We start from the raw sequence: 19,103 nt of genomic DNA, 5'->3' as shown, positions 1-19,103 counted from the left end.
CCCGGGCCCGGGTCCTGTGATGATCATGCTGGAATTTTTGGAGGGCCATGGGGCCAGGAGGCTCTGAGGCCTGACTGTGGCGGCCCAGTGGCTGGGCTGGGCGGGGGTGCACACGGCCGGCCTGAGTGAGCCTGGGAGGCCAGGGAGGCCCAGACTCTCCCCGCGCTCTGCCTTTACCGGGAAGGGCTTGCGGACAGCTGTACTGTCTCCATCCGTGAGCAGATGCGGGGCGAACCCACGTCCCCTGCTTCAGAAGGTGGATTCCTAACCACTGAACCACCAGGGAAGTCCCAAGATGGTGAATTTTCTGTGTATTCTATACAATAAAAGTAACTGAAAAGATATGAGTGTCCTAAATCTGTCCACTCGACAGGTCTAGAAACAATGACCACAGCAGCAGCAGCGAGCACCCCGCGACCAGAAGTGGGAGCCCTGAACACCCACGAAAGTCCCTCTGGGAAGGATCCAGGATCCCTGGAGAAAAGGCTGGGACGGGGCTTCTATAAGGTGAACGAGGACCTCGGGTCTTGCCTGAATGCGTGGACCCTCCGAGTATCGAATCCTGCTGCATTGCTGCGAGGTGGCATGGGGCAAACACAGTCCAAGATACGACCCCTTGGTTGCTGGTCGGGATGACAAGTCTGATAAGCTGGACTGTGTCACAGCTAACATCCAGAGTGACCCTGTGAGTCAGGCTTTGACACAACCCACGTCCTCCCCTCGGCAGAGGTAGGGTCTGTGGCTGGCTCCTGACCCTCAGGCCAGGGCAGAGGCGCAGAGGTTTGCAGAGGTCACTGAGCTGACCAGGGCGGCTCTTCCTGGTGGGCCTGGCCTGTTCAGGGAGGCCCTTCCTGAGAAGCCACAGCATCAGTGAGAGGAGAGTGCCCGTGTGTCCTTCAAGTTTGCGGGGATTTGTTCAAGCACAGAAAATGCACACACTGGCCCCAAACTGCAACAGTGCCAAGGCTGAGCAGCTCATCTCAGGCAGCGATTTTTTCCTGGGAAGGTCTGTGTGTTAGTTGCTCAGTTGTGTCTGAGTCTTTGTGACCCCATGGACTGCAGCCAGCCAGGCTCCTCTGTCCATGGGATTCTCCAGCCAGAATAGTGGAGTGGGCTGCCATTCCCTTCTCCAGGGGATCATCCTGACCCAAGGATGGAACCTAGGTCTCCTGCTTTGCAGGCAGATTCTTTACCAGCTGAGCTACCAGGGAAGCCTTCTGTAAAGGGCCAGGTAGCAAATATTTTTGGCTTTTCTATCATCACACAGCAGGTGGCCACAGACTTAGCAGCTAAACAACACTCGTTTCGGCTCGTGTTTCTGAAGGACCGAGGTCCAGACGGGTCCTCTGCTCAGGACCATACAGGCTGAGATCACAGGGGCCCCCTGCAGGCTCTGGGGGCAAAGCCACCTCTGAGCCCGTCCAGGTGGTTGGCAGAGTTCAGTCCTAGTGGCTGTGGGACTGAGGGTCCCCTTTCCTGGCTGGCTGTCAGCAGCGGGCCCTTTCAGCTCCTTCCACGGGGCCCTCTCTGTCTCAGCCCTCCTGTCGCACCTCTTCTTTTTGACTCCCTCTGAATTCCTCTGGCACAAGCTGACACTCGTGTGATTTAGACGAGGCCCGCCCAGGTCACCTCTCAATCTTATTTTTTCATGCGTTTATTATTGTGTCCTTTTCTAGCCATGCTACGCAGCAGGTGGGATCTTAGTTCCGCAGTCGGGGACTCAGCCTGCGCCCCCTGCACTGGAAGTGTGCTGTCTCTCGTTTTTTTTTTTTAAGATTCATTAATATTTATTTTTGGCTGTGCTGGGTCTTCCTTGCTGCTTCGGCTTTTTTTCCAGCTGCAGTGCGTGGGGCTCCTCTCCAGCTGAGGTGCACAGGCTCCTCTTACTGGGGAGCACCAGCTCCAGGGCGTGTGGGCCTCCGCAGCTACAGTTCCCAGGCTCTGGAACACAGGCTCAGTAATTATGGCTCTCGGGCTTTGCTGTTCTGCAGCTTGTGGGATCTTCCCGCACCGTAGATCGAACCCGTGTCTTCTGCATTGGCAGGCGGATGCTTTACCACTGAACCAGCATGGAGGCCTGAAAGTGTGGAGGCTTGACCACCGGTGGAGGCTTAACCACCGGTGGAGGCTTAACCATCATCTCTGTCTTTTAAAATCTAATGCATAGCAGCCTTAATGACATTCTCAACCCCCCTTCTGCTAGAAACATAACACCAGCACAAGAGTGAACTCTTAGGGTATTCACAGTTCTGGGAACTAGGGCAGAAAATCTGGCCAGGAGCGGGGTTTCTTAGAAACCCACCACAGCCATCATACCACAAAAGAAGCCGTGGGTGGCCTGTGGACAAGGCGTTGGGGCCATGTTTCAATAAAAGTCTATTTGCAGAAACAGATGGCCAACAGGGTGTGGCTCTGATGTCTGCCAGCCCGTCAGGCAAAGGTCACCAGCGGCTGCTAAAACCATGGAAACAGCTGAGGGGAGGTGGGTGGCCGTTGGCTCTGGCTGACCCCATGCTGCCCACTGGTCAGCGTCACAGAAGAGACACCCCGGTCACCACACACCTCTGGCCCTGGTGCCACAGGACGCACCATTTCTGCCTTCAGAGTAGCCTTGCCCCAAAATTTGACCTCAAATGGACCAGGGCTAACAAGAAACACGGAGCATGGAAAAATGCGGTGTGATCCACTAAATGCAGGACACTGGAGATTCTCTGAAACAAATAGCTTTGAACTTTCAGCAAATGGCTACGAGGATTAAGGGGGGTGTTGCAGGAGTTCAGTCACTCAGTCGTGTCTGCCTCTTTGCAAGTCCAGCCCAGGTTCTCCCGTCCTTCACTCTCTCCTGCAGCCTGCGCAAATTCATGTCCATCCAGTCAGTGATGCCACCCAACCGTCTCATCCTCTGCCACCCACTTCTCCTCCTGCCCTCAACCTTTCCCAGCATCGAGGTCTTTTCCAATGAGTCAGTTCTTTGCGTCGGGTGGCCAAAGTTTTGGCGCTTCAGCTTCAGCAACAGTCCGTCCAATGAATATTCAGGGTTGGTTTCCTTTAGGACTGACTGGTTTGATCTCTTTGCAGTCCAAGGAATTCTGAAGAGTCTTCACCACCAACACATTCGAAAGCATCAATTCTTTGGCATTCAGACGTCTTTATGGTTTAACTCTCATATCTGTACATGACTACTGGAAAAACCATAACTTCGACTATACGGACCTTTGTCAGCAAAGTGATGTCTCTGCTTTTTAATATTCTGTCTAGGTTTGTCCCAGTTTTCCTTCTAATGAACAAGCATCTTCTAATTTTGTGGTTGTAGTCAATGTCTGCGGTGATTTTGGAGCCCAAGAAAGTAAAATCTGTCACTATTTTCACCTTTTTCCCATCTATTTGCCATGAAGTGACGGGACCAAATGCCATCAAGTTAGTTTTTCATCGAATTTTAAGCCAGCTGTTCGACTCTCCTCTTTCACCCTCATCACTAAAGAGGCTCTGTATTTCCTCTTCGCTTTCTGCCATCAGGGAGGTATCTAGAGTGGTAAGCGGGGGATACTTATAGATAAAAAGAGAGCTTCAGGACATGGAAGCAAAGCCTGTGTGAGTTCTGTGTGGATTTTGACTTGATGAATTCACCTATAAAATTTGGACCTGGTCCACAGGTTTGATGACATGAAAGTTTATTATTGATGCATTTTTAAGTATTATGCTAGTATGGGACTTAAAAAAATTTTTTTTTTTTTTGCTGCCCTGGGCCTTAGCTGGGACATGTGGGATCGAGTTCCCTGACCAGGAATGAGCTGGGCCCCCTGCACTGGGAGCAGAGCCTGAACCGCTGGGCGGCCAGGGAAGTCACGTGGGGCCTTTTTTTTTTTTTTTTTTTAAAAAAAAGGGTTCTTATCTTCAGAGACAAGCGATACTGGCCCACAGACTTTGAATAATGAAGTATTGATGGAAGAATAATATGGTGTCTGAAGTTTGCTTAAAAGTAACCTGGAAAGTGAGGTAGGTAGGCATCGAAGGTGGGCAACGTTCACCAGGCTGAACATTGGTGGTGATCGTTGGATCTGAATAAGATGGTGACTGCAGCCATGAAATTAAAAGACGCTTGCTCCTTGGAAGAAAAGCTATGACCAACCTAGACAGCATATTGAAAAGCAGAGACATTATTTTACCAACAAAGGCCCATCCAGTCAAGGCTATGGTTTTTCCAGTGGTCATGTATGGATGTGAGAGTTGAACTGTGAAGAAAGCTGAGCGCCGAAGAATTGATGCTTTTGAACTGCGGTGCTGGAGAAGACTCTTGAGAGTCCCTTGGACAACAAGGTCCAACCAGACCATCTGAAAGGAAATAAGTCCTGAATGTTCATTGGAAGGACTGATGCTGAAGCACCAATCCTCTGGCCACCTGATGTGAAGAACTGACTCCCTGGAAAAGAGCCTGATGCTGGGAAAGACTGAAGGCGGGAGGAGAAGGGGACAACAGGGGATGAGATGGTTGGATGGCCTCACTGACTCAATGGACATGAGTTTGAGCAAGCTCCAGGAGACAGTGATGGACAGGGAGGCCTGGCGTGCTGCCGTCCATGGGGTCACAGAGAGTCGGACACGACTGAGGAACTGAGCTGATGAGTAGCAGTGTCCTCTGTGTTACTGTGCCTGTGAAATTCTCCCAACCAAGGGTTACAAAGTATCTGCCTTGTGTTTACAGCGCAAGGATTCAGATGGACAGGCTGGAGGTAGGTAGGGAGCCCCTCGGGGCTGTGGAAAGCCGGGCCCCTCTGGTCCAGGGGTCCCTACCCAGGAGGACAGGGGTGAGGCCCTGACCCTCGGGGATCGGCTCGTGGGTGGGGCTAGGCCTCCCTGACCCTAGCGAGCAGCTCGTGGGTGGGCCCACATGTGTCTCGGGACCACTGCCTGCCGTGAGACCTGCCCCTCTTCCTGACCCCAAGGGGCACTGTCCATGTCCCCAGAGACCCTGATGCTCACCATAGTCATCCCAGGACGCAAGGGCTCAGAGCAAGGGTGAGAGTGAGCCCCGCTCCTACCCCTGGGGCCGCTCGAGGGCATCATGGCAGACAGGGAGAGTCAGGAGGAGAGCCGGCGCCCACCGCCTCCTGAGGGGGCCGTGGGCAGCTCTTCCCTCGTCACTGACCCCATGCAGGCATCACGCGGCAGGCGCTGCCTCTGCTTCCTGGCGGAGTGGGAGGGGGTCACTCACTGACCACATCCGGGGTCGCAGGTGCCCTGGCGTCCTCTGCTCTCCGTGGACACTCGGGAGAACTCACCCCCCACCAGCAGAGCTTCTGTGGCCCATGTACACCAAGTCCCATGTTCCCTGTCTCTCGCTGGCCCCCCAGGAACGGGGGCTTGGTATTTCCTCTGCTTTGCCCATTGCTGAGCAGGCTGGGGTCTCAGGATGGTCTTTGGCGCTCCTCCTGGCTGTACCTCAGGGCCCTGAATCCTGCCTCCTCAGCCCTCCACACTCTCTAGGGTGGAGATACGCCCCAGAGGTTCTGCCTGCTCTGATTTCAGGGCTTTAGAGGGTCTGGGTGAGTCCTGCAGCCTTCTGGGCTGTTCCCCAGCATCTGGTACCTTCAGCTGATGAGGCCCAAGCATATTTACCCAACAAAGCTGTGGGAGATTTGGGGCCTAAGGGGCCCCATTCTAGGGGAAGAAAGTCTCCCAGGAGAATGGCTTGGCAATGGTTACTTACATGGGGACCCCCCCCAAGATCATTAGTGTCCTTGTGCCCAAGCTCCTGAGCCCCACCCCCAAGACACACTCAGTGAGAAGGAAGGAGGGAGGGAAGGAGGAAAGGGGAGGAAAATGGCAACATGGATGGGTGGATAGATGGGTGGATAGAAGGTGGACGGGTGATGAGGGATGAATGGATGGGTGGATGGAAGCTGGATGATAGAGGATGGATGGATGGATGGATGGGTGGAGGATGGAGAGGATGGATGGATCAATGGATGAAAGACGGATGCAGAATGCATAGATGATGAGTGGACGGACGGATGGGGGATGGATGGACACACACATGCACACAGAGGGTGGGGCTGACTGATAAGGGTCCAAAGAGGATGAGGGGATGAGAGGTGCTCACACACAGGCAGACGTCCAGCCTGGGGGTGCAGGGGCAAACATGCAGCGGCCGGAGTGACGCTGGTGCTCCCACCACCGGTCTTACTTCTTGCCACGCGAAGTCGCTCAGTCGCGTCCAGCTCTTTGCGACCCCATGGACTGTAGCCTACCAGGCTCCTCCATCCACGGGATTTTTCAGGCAAGAGTACTGGAACCCGCTTAAGTCCCAGCAGCCCTCAGAGAGGGACACTGCTCTTCTTCCCAGTTACAGAGGAGGAAAGTGGGGGTGTTCCTGGTTCCCCAGTTTGCTTCGGGTCACAGGCTGCGGAGGTGAGGAAGCTGCACCAAGTGTTTCTAGGCAGCAAGCTGAGACCCATAGAAACACAGAGGTCACAGGGGTCCCAGAGCTCAGATAAACCCCAGATGTGGGGACAAGGTGGGGCCGTAAGTACATAGAGGCAGTCCAGCACCCCCAGGAACAGCAAGGGGGGCCAGGAGCTGGCCCCCGCGGCTAGGAACAGAGGTGGAGACTCCAGAGCCTGGCCCCTGCCCAAGCCTTGCCCGAAAATTCTGGCCGCCCGCCAGGGTCCGCCTGTGTCTGGGCCTGAGTGCCGTCCGCTCAGGGGCCTGGGCAGCGCCCACAGGAGACCCGTGTGTAACCGTCCCGCAGGGCAGTGAGGGAGCGTGGGAGCCAGGGGCCATCGCAGGGCCAAGATGCCCCTGCCCCACAGGTGTGGCCGAGGTGTGGCCGAGGTGTGGCCAAGGCGGACAGCTTGGGGGCGGCCGGGCTCGACGCCGGGGTGCAGGGCCCTGGGGGCCCAGGTGGCCTCCTGAGAGCCAGGTCTCGGGAGTTGCGTGTGCACACGTGTACGCGACGTGCACCACGTATGGATATACATGCTGGGGTGTGCACCTGCCCACACATGAGTGGTGGGGGTGTGCCCTGCACATCCCAGGGGAGCTGCAGGCTCCGAGGCCCTGGTGGGTGCAGGGCAGTGGCTTCGGGACCAAGGAGAGGGGCCGCTCCACAGCCTCCTGGCCGGGCCCACCAGAGCCTGCGGCCCGTGCTCCCCTCCAGCCCCCCCCCCGAGGTGCCCACGCGTGCTCCCCCCCACCGCCTTCCCCCGCCCCGACCCTGCGTCCTCACAGCTCCTCCCGCCCATCCCATCCGTCACTCCATCTAGCCCCACGTCCCCCAGGGCTGCTGTTTGCCCCTCTGTCTGTGGGCCGGTGGGACGAGCTGAGATCAGGGAGCTGGATCTCTTTCCCAGGTGATCCCAGGCCCCCCCAGGGGCCCAGAGAGCCCACCCAGAGAGTGTTTGGGGAGGGGGTGTCCAGGGTGGAGAGCTGCTCTCAAGGGGCCTCAGTTAAGGCATTCTGCACAAACCAGGCCCCCAGGTAGGGAAGCCTTTTATCCGGGAGGAGGGTTCTGTGTGGAGGGGCCAGGGATGGGGCGTCTCAAACTCAGGGTCCCGAGGCCGGCCTCTGGGAGAAGGAGGGTCAGGACAGCAGAGGGGGGCCCAGTGTGAGGCCTGTGTACGGAAGGGGGCGCCCACACTCCTGCCTGCCAGGCAGCCTGCCCAGGGCTGGGCAGCGGGCTGCAGGCGGAGCCAGGCAGGCTGTGGGGAGGGAGCTGGGGTCGGGCGGGGGTGGGAGGTCAGGCCGCCTCCAGGAGCAGCCAGCGGACAGCAGGGGGAGCCTGGAACCTGGCTGATCTTGGCCGGACCACCTTGGCCCTGGCCCTGCCGCCAGAGCTCCCGGGGAAGCTGTTGATGGGCACCCTTGCTTCCCTGGGGGTGACTGCCTAGGAGGCCGAGAGCAGGCGGCACCTCTGGGAGCCCCAGGCCTTCTGGCCTCACCTGGAGATGGAGCAGGAGTGCCCGGCAGGGGCCGGAGGGACCAGCTGCCCATGGGGAGGGAGGCAGAGAGACCACGGCCGGCCTCGGGGGCCCCGGCCCAGAGCGAGGACAGAAGGGTGGATGGCAGCTTCCGGGGAGCCTCAAGCCCCCAGGCCCAGATCAGAGGCCCTCTCTGCAGCTGCTCCCTGGTCGCCCGCTGGGAGTCATCACGACCCGGTGGGGTCCCTGCCAGCTGCGATGGGCAGTCACTGTGGGCTCAGGAGGTGTCCCTGGAGGACACCCTCGCAGCAGGGGCCTCCCCGCAGCCCAGGGGCTGAGAGGGCACCAGGGAGGCAGCCGCTGGCTGCGGGGCTGGCCCTGGAAGTAACCTGTCTGCACGCCCTCCTCGGGCCCTATCCTCACTCCCAGCTCAGGCCCAGGCATGGGGTACGGGCCTCGGGGCCCACCTGGCTGACCTCAGGGCTGCCCACCCACTGGCCGATTGGCAGGAAAGCCTCGGATGCCCCCACCGACCCCTAGGCCTGATTGAAGAGGCTCCCATGCATGTTGCCAGAAATGCGGGCGGGTCCACAGCAGCCCTGGGAGCCTGGGGAAGGGTCAGGGGCTGGTGGCCCGGCCCACAGAGAGCTGGAGTGGCCTGGATGGCAGTGGTAGGGGGGAGGCCGGGACCCTCCAACCAGGGGGAAGCCTGGACCTCTGGATCCTGCAAGAGGAGACCCCCACCCAGCAGGCCTGCCCAGAGAATACACCGACCCCCACCCAGAGCTCGGATCAGGCCCTCACGTGGGGCCCTAGAAGGTGGCGCTCAGGTCCCGGCCCCTGTTCTGGGAAGCTAGCATGCTCCCTGACCCCAGGAAGCCCCTGGGCAGGACATGTCACACCCCTTTACATCCTGACTCGAGGTGGAAGAGGGGTGTCAGCCCCAACCGGGGCCTGATGGGCCCCATCCCCCTGGGGCCGTCAGCCCTAGTGCCAAGGTGGGCAGTGGCCAGGGTCACGGCGGGGGCTCAGGGCTCTGCGGCCCCCAGAGGTGGCATTCTCCTGCACCCGCTCAGCCTGGGCCCCTGGGCCTGCCTGGAGGCTCCCCCCTTCCCAGGCAGGCAGTGGCGGGTGGGCCGGGGGCAGCCTGGGCAGGAAATGTCAGCTCCGAGGAGGGGTCTGGAATGTGCGCTCAGCCGCTGGCAGCCCATCAGGGACACGCACGGCGGAGGGAAGGCTCCGCTGGCCTGCTCCCAAACCGAGGGTCCGCACTCTCCCTCCACGGCCACTCCCCACCCCTGCCCCCACCGGCTCCGGTGCCAGCGATACCGGGGTTTGCATTGGCTTCCAGCCAAACCCCGGAATGCGCCTGCTGGCTGCGCGGCAGCTGTTCCTGGAATTGGGGCGACAAAGCACCGCCTGTCTCGGAGTCGGGGCGGACGGGGCGAGCCCGCCCAGCGCCACGCATGAATAGGGCACAGAGCCCCGGGCCGAGAATGAATGGGCTCACAGACACCCAGACACCCGTGAATGGGCCCCGGGCGTCCAAAGACGCAGTGGAGCCTGGAACCGGCCGTGGGGCCCGGAGACCCGGGGTGTGTGGCGCAAAGCCCTCAGGGCCCATACACTGGTGAGACCCTTGGTGACAGTAGAACAAAGCCCCCCAACACTCAGACTCACCGCACGTGGGACTCGGGCACTCAGGAGCGGGGTGCCGGCCCCTGACACCCAGGCGAGCGCTGGACATTCGCTGTCAAAGGTGCCAAGGGACTTGGAGGCGCAGGGGGCGAGGCACCGCTGCCAGTCACGGGCTGTAAGGCCAAGGCCTTCCACGAACAGGGTTCATGCCCCTCAGGTGTTCCAGGGACGGCAGAGGGTTCAGACCCCCCGGAAGGGTCCTGGAATCCCTGGACCCTTGCACAGCAGGGAGCCGCCTGTCTGGAGTCGTGGGTGAGCCCAGTGGAGACACCAGGGCAGCATGAACGGACTCACAGAGGCCCAGACATCCGTGAATGGGCACCGGGCATTCCAGTGGGATTTGGAACCAGCCACTGGGGGCCTGAGATCTGGGACATGGGCCTGTGTGAGAGGCAGGCAGTGGGGTCTTGGCTCCCCGAGACCTTGATGAATGGAGATTCAGGCAACTGGAGAGAAGGCCTTGGGAACTGGAGGAGGATGGACATCAGCTAGCACTTCCGAGGATGGCCCTTCCGAGTGGGGGGGATGATGGGGGCGGGTGATGGGGGGACTATGGGGGGTGAACAATGAGGTGGGTGGATGGTGGGGGTGGATGTCCCAGAGGTCCTGGAGACAGGGGTGGCAGGCACCCTTCAGGTTGATGGTTGGAGCCCTTTTTACCAAGGTGATCACAGGAGTGGGATGTGGCCCACCCAGATACTCAGAAAACTGTAGGTCAGAGCATATGGCAGGAGCCGTGGTTCCTGGGGCCTGAGGCTTCATAGGAAGAGCATACAGACTGCAGCTACACCCAGAGGGTGGTAGGGCGGGTGGGAGAGCGGTCTGGACTCAAAACAGAGGAAAAGGTGGGGAGGGTCAGAGAATGAGGCTCATGGTAAAGAAAGTATGGAAGTGTCGGTCGCTCAGTCGTGGCCGGCTCTTTGGGGCCCCGTGGACCACAGCCCCCCGGCAGGCTCCTCTGTCCATGGGACTCTCCAGGCCAGAATACTGGAGTGGGTAGCTGTGCCCTCCTCCAGGGGATCTTCCTAGCCCAGGGACCAAACTCAGGTTTCCTGCATTGCAAGCAGATTCTGTGCCGTCTGAGCCACTAGGGAAGCCCAAGGCGGCGCTGCCTGGCCTGATCTATCTGGATGAACGAATAGACCGGCCGGCCTAGGTGAGCAGGTGCAGACGCAGGCAAAGGTGCCAGCCCCCAAGCACGTGGAGACACACGTCGTGCTGAACTCAGGTGCTGGGCTGCCGGCTGCGCCAGCTGAGGCCCTGGGATGGGGCAGCCAGACCTCTAACGGAGGAGCAGGAGGCGGCATCTCGCGGGGCTGGTGTGCGTGCCCAGGACTGCCCACGTCGCCTGATGGCCAGCAGGTGGGCGGCCAGCTGCCCAGTGTCCTGGTGGATATCGTCAGGATGACCGGATGACAAGGAATGCGCCCTCGTTCTCCAGGGAACAGGGTGAGGCCCCAGGGCTCCAAACCAGAGCCTGCAAGGACTCGCCCCCGCAGTTCCCCCAGGCTCTCGGTCTTAAGGGGACGTGGACTGGACAGCTGAGCTCTGCAGCAGAGTGGGGCAGGGGGGCCTCAGACATGCCACGAAGGGGGTAGAGGACCCAGACACCCAGACTAAAGGGTAGGACCCTGACACGTCTCTCAGATGGCGTCCAGCTCTTGGGAAGCGTAGGTACAGCCCCGGACACCTGGCCACGCGCCGAGCAGCCACCCAGCATGCGAATGAATAGTGCAGAGTGGGGACAAGGATGAGGGGGCACGCACGGGTGGGGCTGTGATGGGGTGCAGACTGCAGGAGCAGGGCTGCGGGGCTTGACCTGGCACTCAGGCCAATGAGAGACGTGGCGGGCACCCAGGGGGCCAACTAACGCGTACAGGCTTTCCAGGAACCAGGCAACCACAGAGAGCCCCCCGGCACCTTGGGTGTAAGAGGAGAGGCTGCCTGGAAGCACAGAAGCTCAGTGTGTCTCCAGGAGTCCCCAGGAGTGAGGAAAAGGTGCTCTGACGGCGGGGGGGGGGGTCCCCCAATGAATAGATCCTCCAAGAGAATGTGAATGGGGCCCCCAAAGCTGCAGAGGAACCACGGGTCCAGAGGCCCTTGGGAGACGCAGCCAACGCGGGGAGGACCTGATGCCTGGGTCACCGAGAACCCCTGGGCTCTGACACGGGTGCTGGTGAGCAGGCCTCGCTGCTCATGTAGCTGATGCCAGGCACAGGCTGCCTCAGTCTCCAGGTGGACAGGGTGTAGTTCACCCAGATGCCCCAGGAAGCAGGGCTTGCATCCCGGGGAGACCCAGGCTCAGAGTCAGCAGGCAGACCCTCTGCTGGAGAGGAGCTCAAGGAACCAGCTCCGCGATGTGGACCCTCAGCAGGGGAGGCAGGCTCCTCAGGCGCCTGCGTGCCACATAGAGGCCCTCACACTCAGATGACGCGGTGCAGGCGTCCAGATGAAGAAGGCGCAGTTAGCCCGAGTCGAGGACCCCCGGGGCACCCCCAGGCTGGGACCCAGTGGATGGGCACCGGGTACCCCAGCCCACGGAGGCCTGTGGTGAGCTGAGTGCCCACCCCGCGCGGGTCGGCGAGGGTGGGGTGCACGCGTGCTGTCCCGGCACGTCTCATGGTTCCTTGCCAACAGCTCCCGGCTCCCCCAAGCCGGCGACTGCCATGAGTTCCAACCTCAAACATTCCCCCAGCAACCTCAAAGGAAGCATCCCGTCCAGGAGCCCCGCCAGGGTCTCCGTGTGGCTCTTGGCTGCCAAGCCGCCGTCTCGGGGCCGCGGGGCTGGCCTGGGGCTGCCAGCTCTGTTTGGTTTTCCCCTTCCTGCCCTGGAACCTCAGACGCCCGTCTGGCCGTGGAGGCGCCCAGATCCTGGGAAAGGCACAAAGGCCCTACACAGTTGGGCTGGGAAGAGCCCCTCGCGGGGCAAACACTGCAGGCGGGCCCCCGCACCCCCGCGCCCCCATCACGCCCACCCACGCGCCTCACCCCCCGTAGCACAGGAGCCCCAGCAGGCCTCCTCTTGGCCCCAGAGCTGTTTCGCTGCTCCTTCCGAGCCTGCATCCCCAGGTGGGACGGGCAGAGGGACCCAGACCTTGTATATGGGGGAACACGTGCCCAGAGGGACATGCACACAAGCGCCATGTGCCCCCAGAGCCACAAGCGACCAGCCGGGACACACGTGTGCCCACGCATGCGCACGCATCCCGTCTGTGTTGTCCCCAGAGCAGCCTTGGCACTTGGGCCCAGTGTCCCGGAAGTCCTGCCCAACAAGCCCTGCGGGCTGGCTAAGCATTAACCAGCCCCATATCCGGCCGTGGGTTGGTAATGGGTTGGGAGACACCCTGACATGGGTGGGCCTGTCGGAGCTGGACCCAGGGAGGGACTGGACCCGGAGTGACTGGACCAGATAAACTGGCCAGAGCGGAGTGGAGCTCCGGTGACCTGCCCTGCTGGGCCTTCTGAAGCAGGAGGTACGGAGGGTAGAGTGGAGCAGGATTTCTACCCGCTGCCTCCACAGCCAGGGCCACAGGCTCGGATAGAGTGGCCTCCAGAAGGCTCCCTGGGCTCTGGAAGCCAGCAACGGAAGGGCCGACAGGCCCGGGCAGTCGCCAGGGAGGGCGCCTGGCCCTGCTCACTTTGCTGGGTGCCAAGTGCCCCCGGGTTCGGCTCCAGAAAGTTGCTTGCCTCCAAACCCAGGCATCCTCCTGACTCAGAACATCTCCCCCGAGGTAGACCTTTCACAAACCGCGTGCAGCCCAACCTCTCCACTGCCCACCTGAAGGTCAGCCCCAGAGGGCCAGCACTACCCCCAGCAGGGCTTTTGGGGGGGACCCGCGATGCCCCAGGGGAGCCCTGCGGGTGGGGTCCTGGGAGGGGCCCTCCTCCCAAGGGAGTTTCCTGGCCCCTGAGGGCCAGCAGTTCCGGCCCCGAGGTGGGGCTCCCCGAAGCCCTGCCTCCCACACCCCGCCACCCCCCCCCACAACCCCAAGCAGAGTTTCCAGTCACTGGAGGCTGAGCAAAGCTGTGCACTCAGGCACCGTCTCCCAGCGCCCAGGGCCGAGGGGGAGGCCGGGAGGCCGGGCATCAGGTGAGAGTGTGTGGTGGCCGGGCGGGCCTGCTGCCCCCCGACGTCCGGGGGAATCCTGGTCCTCTGGAAGGAGGCCCACAGGAACTTTGTTTCCGGGAAGAATCAAGCATTCCAGTTAGACCAAAGGTGGAGGGGTCAGTCAGCGCAGCTTTGGTAGGTGCCTGGCCCCAGGTTGACAGGGGCCCCTCCCCCAGGGAGAGCTGGCATGGAGACACAGTGTGGAGCCCAGCGTCACTCCTGCGGGTCTCAGGGCCCGGAGTGACCAGGGCTTCCTGGAGGAAGGGGGCTCACTCAGGTCTCCAAGGCCAAGCAGGACGGGGAGGGGGCGGCCGTGGAAAGGTCATGCAGCAGGAGGAGAGCTTGGCAGCTGAGGGAGCAAACCGGCTTGTGCCGGGAGGTGGGGAAGAGGATGCCACCCTGCCCAGAGGGAGAGAGCAGGGTGGCCTGGAGGGAACAATGGGGGAGACACCAGCCCCCGCTTCCTGGGAAAAGCGGCCTCAGCACCCAGGAGGTCTTCCCCAGCAGGGCCACAGAAGGTACACTCCAGGAGGGACTTCCTGTCTCCTGAGTGGCTGGTCGGGGAGGCACTGCCCAGGCAGGGAGGGCATCCAGAGGCCGGCGCGGGGACAGGGAGGGCTGAGCAGGGCCCGTGGGGCCGCCGCTGGGCCACCTGCCCTCCTGGGGCCCCCGCGAGCGCACCCCAGGACCCGGGCCTGGACGCAGGCTGGCGGCCCAGCCCGGCCGGTGGAGCAGACAGCGCCACCTGGTGGCCGAGCGCAGGCCGGAACCCTAACCACCGCGGGAACCGGGCAGTCCAGGGGGACCCCGCGCCTGCCCAGGCCTCAGGGCCCCCACTGCTCGTGGCTCCTCTCGGGTCCGCTTCCAGGCCCCTCTTGAGGCTCTGGGGCTCCTCCTTCACCAAAGCCCGGCAGTTCAAGGTCCATGGCTCTCCGGTCAAACAGGAGGAGGACACCAGCCAAGCGGGGTGCGTGGAGGGCGCACGCTCGCACACTCACGAGAATGCATGCACACACACAGGCACGCACATGCACCCCACACACAGGCACGCACACGCACCCCACACACAGGTGGGAATTCTGGGCTGACAATGATCACCGACCCCGTGTTCTCAACCATGAGAATCGTGAAGGAAGCTGTCTTAACCCCAGGACGCACTTGGGCTCTGACATTTCAGCAGGTAAAGGTGGCTTTCAGCCCCACGTCGGAGCTGGGACTCCGCCTCCACCGCAGGGCTGCTCCAGGGGCCTGCGGGCCTGCGGCTCTGGCTGGCCCACCCGGAGCACTCCTCCAGCCGGCATAGGAGTGGTCAGAGGGGCCGCCCGGTCCTGTGAGCACCCCGAGCACCCCACACTCTACCACCAGGGCCTCGCCAGTGGCTCCACAATGGTGGGGCTCACAGAGAACTCCTGCGGCCCCTTGCTCCAAACCTTAGCTCTCCAAGCTGGCAGCAGCGGGAGTTAGAGCAAGCCCGGCCTCCACTCTGAGCCCCGGCCGGCCTGACGCCCCCTCCTGGTGTGGGTGGCTCCCTGGGGCTGGGCCCTGCCCGCTGCAGTTGGACAGCCCCTGTGGGGACGAGACAGGCGCAGTCGGGAGGACCCCCGGGCCAGGACACCCCGCTTTGACTGTGGCTCCTCCTTCAACAGGTTGGGCCGATGCTGGCAGGGGACGCTGAGACTTAGATATCAGCGGGGCCCTCTTCCGACCCTCCCCGCGCTTTGCAGCAGAGTGGGTGGGAGGAACAGTAGTGTGGGGTCCAGCTCTGACGCCTGCCTGCTCCTGGGGGGGCTGGGGCTGGGCCGGGTCCTGTGACCAGGCCACCGGTGCCCCCAGGAGGAGTGGAGCCCAGGACTGAGGTCTCCGTGTGAGGGCTGTGGGGGTCCCTGTGGGGGTTTCTGCGGGCGTGCTCCTCCTGAACGGTGGGCCTTACTGGCCCCGCCCTCCGTCCCCCCAGGAGCAGAGCTGCTGAAGGGTGGGGGGCAGGTTGGCGGGCAGTAATACCGGCCGCGCCCAGCTGCACACTGCCCTGCCTGCCCCCACCTCGCCGTGCCCCTCGCGGCACCTCCTTTGGCCTGGACATGCTCAGATGAGCCCCTGCCGACCCCGGGGGTGTGACCCCACTCCCGCCCCTCCTGCACCCCCTTGACCCTAGCAGAGCCCCGGCCCCCCAGAGCTGCCACCCCAAGCCCCCCAGTTGCTCTGGGGCTGGTGACCCACAATTAAACATGCCCCACTCGTGTCACTAGCAAACCGTGGTGGGCTCAAGGGGGCCAGGCCCCAGGGAGAGCGGCCAGGTGGGAAGGGGCTTCCTGGAGGAAGGCAGTGGAAGGCTCTCAGGAGGCCAGTAGGGGCGGGGCTGGGCTGCCCAGGCTGGGCCTGCTTGGCGGGGCTGGGGAGGGGGCGGTGGCCGGGAGGCTGGGCCTGCACCTCCCTCCACCTGGCGCCGCTTGGAACACTTGCCCTGGCTGACTGAGCTGGCTGCTGCTGGGCAGATGGGATGGTGGGCAAGGTCCCCAGGGGTCACCCTCGTGAGTGACCTGGCCGCCCGGGCTGTTTGCTCCAAGGCAGCGGGGCCAGGAGATGGGGCGCCCTCCAGACACCCACAGTGCCCGCACCCCAGCGGGCACCACAGCTGCTCCTGGGCTCACACCGGACCTCACCACCCCCATTCCCTGTGAGTCTGCGGGCCCGTGGGGGAGAGTGCAGACGGCCCAGGGGGTGGGGGGTGGTCGCTGTCTGCATTGGCGTCTCAGGCCGTCTCTGCGCCAACCCAGGGCTCCGCTGGGCACTCGTGGCCGCCGCCGTGGTAGCGGGAGTCCTCCTCGCTTCCTGCCTGCTCTGCGCCGTCCGCTGCTGCCGCCGTGGGCGCCGCAGCAAGAGGCCCAGAGACAAGGAGGCTGTGGTCCCGGGCACTGCCGAGCTCACCGCCACCCCCCACCTGGTGAGAGGCGGGCGCCCGGCTCCCTGTGGGCCAGGGCCGGGGCAGCCCGGGGGCCAGGCTTGGGGGCCAGCTCCACCCCTAGGGTGGTCTGGTCTGCCCAGGGCAGAGGCGGGGGCCTTCTCCACAGGGGAGGCGATGAACCAAGGTGAGCAGGGGCTCGGGCCACGGGGAGCTGCAGAGGTTCCGGGGGAAGGCAGTGGCCTGAAAGGCAGACTGGGGGGCGTCGCGGCCAGTCCCGCAGGGCCGAGTGGAGCATGGCCTTCTGGTGGCCTGGACATCTGCTCCACCGTGGACCCGCTGACTGTGGGGCGGGGGCTCCGATGGGCACAGGGTGCCCACACAGCGGTCAGCACTCTTGCGACACCACCCAGGTGCAGCCGGAGTTGGGTAACATGGCATCTGGACCTGGGGGGGCCCAGCAGTGGGGGCGCCTGCAGCTGTCCCTGGAGTATGACTCTGGAAGCCAGGAGGTGAGGGGGTCCCAGAGGATGTGTGGGATTTTGGAGGGGTGACGAGTGAAGGGTGGGTGCCCAGTGCTGGGTGGCGCAGGGCTGACCGGGGAGGGGGCCCTGGCTGAAACAGCCCCCTGGCTGCTAGATCAGGGTGGGCCTCAAGCAGGCCGCGGACCTGAGGCCTGGGGCCCCGGGCGGCACGGCGGACCCCTACATGCGCCTGAGCCTGTCCCCGGACGCCGGGCGCGTGTACGAGACGAAGGTGCATCGTGGCACGCTGTGCCCCGTGTTCGAGGAGACCTGCTCCTTCCACGTGAGTCAGGGCTGGGCCCGGGGGGCTGGGCGGGGCGGCTGGGCGGCTTACACCCCTCCCGCAGGTGCCGCCTGCAGAGCTGCCCAGGACCACCCTACGAGTGCTGCTTCTGGACCACAGGCGCCTCTCCCAGCACCAGCCGCTGGGCGCGCTCAGCCTGCCACTGGGCTCCGTGGACCTGCAGCACGTGCTGGAGCTCTGGCGCCCGCTGGGCCCGCCCGCCGCGGCCAAGGTGAGCCCGCCCGCCCCAGGCTCCCACCCCCCAACCTGGCTCCGTGTGCTGGGGGGCAGCTGAGGCCCTCTCGTGCCCCCAACAGCCTAAGCAGAGGGAGGAGCTCTGCTTCTCGCTCCGCTACGTGCCCGGCTCGGGCCGGCTGACCGTGGTCGTGCTGGAGGCCCGAGGCCTGAGCCCGGCGCTGGCAGGTGAGAGCTGGACCCACCTCCCCACGTGGACGGAGGAACCCAGGGCTCAGCCCTCAGACCTGGGAGGCCCTCTGACCCCTTTCGCTCTCCCAGACCCCTACGTGAAGATCCAGCTCATGCTGAACCAGAGGAAGTGGAAAAGGAGAAAGACGTCAGCCAGGAAGGGCACGGCCACCCCTTACTTCAACGAGGCCTTCACCTTCCTTGTGCCCTTCAGCCAGATCCAGGTGGGCTGCCTGGAGGAGGGGGCGGGAGGGAACCTCACTCAGGGCCAAACTGACCACTGTCTCTCTCCCCCTCCTCCTACACCTCTGCCTGCTTCTACCCAGAGCGTGGATCTGGTGCTGGCCATCTGGGCCCGGGGCCCACAGCTGCGGGCCGAGCCTGTCGGCAAGGTGCTGCTAGGCGCTCGGGCCTCTGGGCAGCCTCTCCAGCACTGGGCAGACATGCTGGCCCAGGCCCGGCGGCCCATCGCTCAGTGGCACCGCCTGCAGCCAGCCAGGGAGGTGGACCAAGCCCTGGCCTTGCAGTCCCGCCTGCGTCTGCCCTTGCCCGGCTTCTGAGGGCAGCCCTGGGCCTGGGTCTCCCCGTGTGCATTGCCCCAGGGCCCGTGGTAATAAATGCCTCCCCCTCCACCGTGTGTCCTTCCTGAGCTCCGCAGGCACGGCAGGATCAGGGGCTCCTGGCACTGCCATGGCCCCTCCCGTGGGCAGGGAGAGGGTCTCCTCTCGTGGCTCAGCCAGGCCTCTGACTTGTGCCTGACCCCTGAGTGAGGGCAAAGGGGCCCCTCCAGGCCCGCTGGGGATGATCCGGGAGAAGGGCCCCCATCTGTGACTAGAGAGTTAGAGACGGGCCCCTGGGGACACACCGGGCAAGAGAGAGATGTTTGGGGGGTGGTGACAGTGGGCGGAGGGAACTCCAATTCCTGGGGCCACCCCAGTCCCCCACAGAGCCCCCAAACCGACTGGATGGTGGTGCGGGGCCTCCCCTGCACGCGCAGCAGGGGGCAGTAGATGCCTGCAGAAGCCGCCCTGGGGCCTTTGGGGGCTCAGCCTGGCCCAGAAAGCAGCTCTAATCCCCACACATCTGGATGGCTTTAGCTTTCCCTGACCCTCCCCATGGCCGAGAACCCCCAGCTCGGAGGATGCCAAGTCATGGTCGTCCGGATGCCTCTGCTGGGCGGGGGCCAGGGCCGGGGGCCGCAGGCCCGGGGCTGGGGTGAGGAGGGTAGTGTGCTGGGCCTGCCTGAGCA

General features: G+C 63.1%; 1 protein-coding gene across 1 annotated transcript; it reads left to right on the top strand.

Annotated features, from left to right (window-relative positions):
* The first annotated feature begins 535 nt into the window (after positions 1-535).
* Positions 536-19,054, top strand: SYT8 (synaptotagmin 8). The gene is made up of 12 exons (XM_040255226.1): positions 536-685; positions 6,810-6,945; positions 10,771-11,012; positions 14,409-14,689; positions 16,287-16,396; positions 16,497-16,663; positions 17,035-17,133; positions 17,261-17,428; positions 17,493-17,660; positions 17,746-17,851; positions 17,945-18,078; positions 18,181-19,054. Exons 1-12 carry the CDS (start codon positions 536-538, stop codon positions 18,412-18,414), a joined length of 1,995 nt encoding a protein of 664 aa, XP_040111160.1. The 3' UTR covers positions 18,415-19,054.
* Positions 19,055-19,103: the final 49 nt, after the last annotated feature.

This window comes from Oryx dammah, unplaced genomic scaffold (genome assembly GCF_014754425.2).
Source record: "Oryx dammah isolate SB20612 unplaced genomic scaffold, SCBI_Odam_1.1 HiC_scaffold_15, whole genome shotgun sequence".
NCBI classification, from domain to species: Eukaryota; Metazoa; Chordata; class Mammalia; order Artiodactyla; family Bovidae; genus Oryx; species Oryx dammah.
Note: the sequence above shows the minus strand (reverse complement) of the source record. Positions and strands in the feature narration are given on the sequence as shown.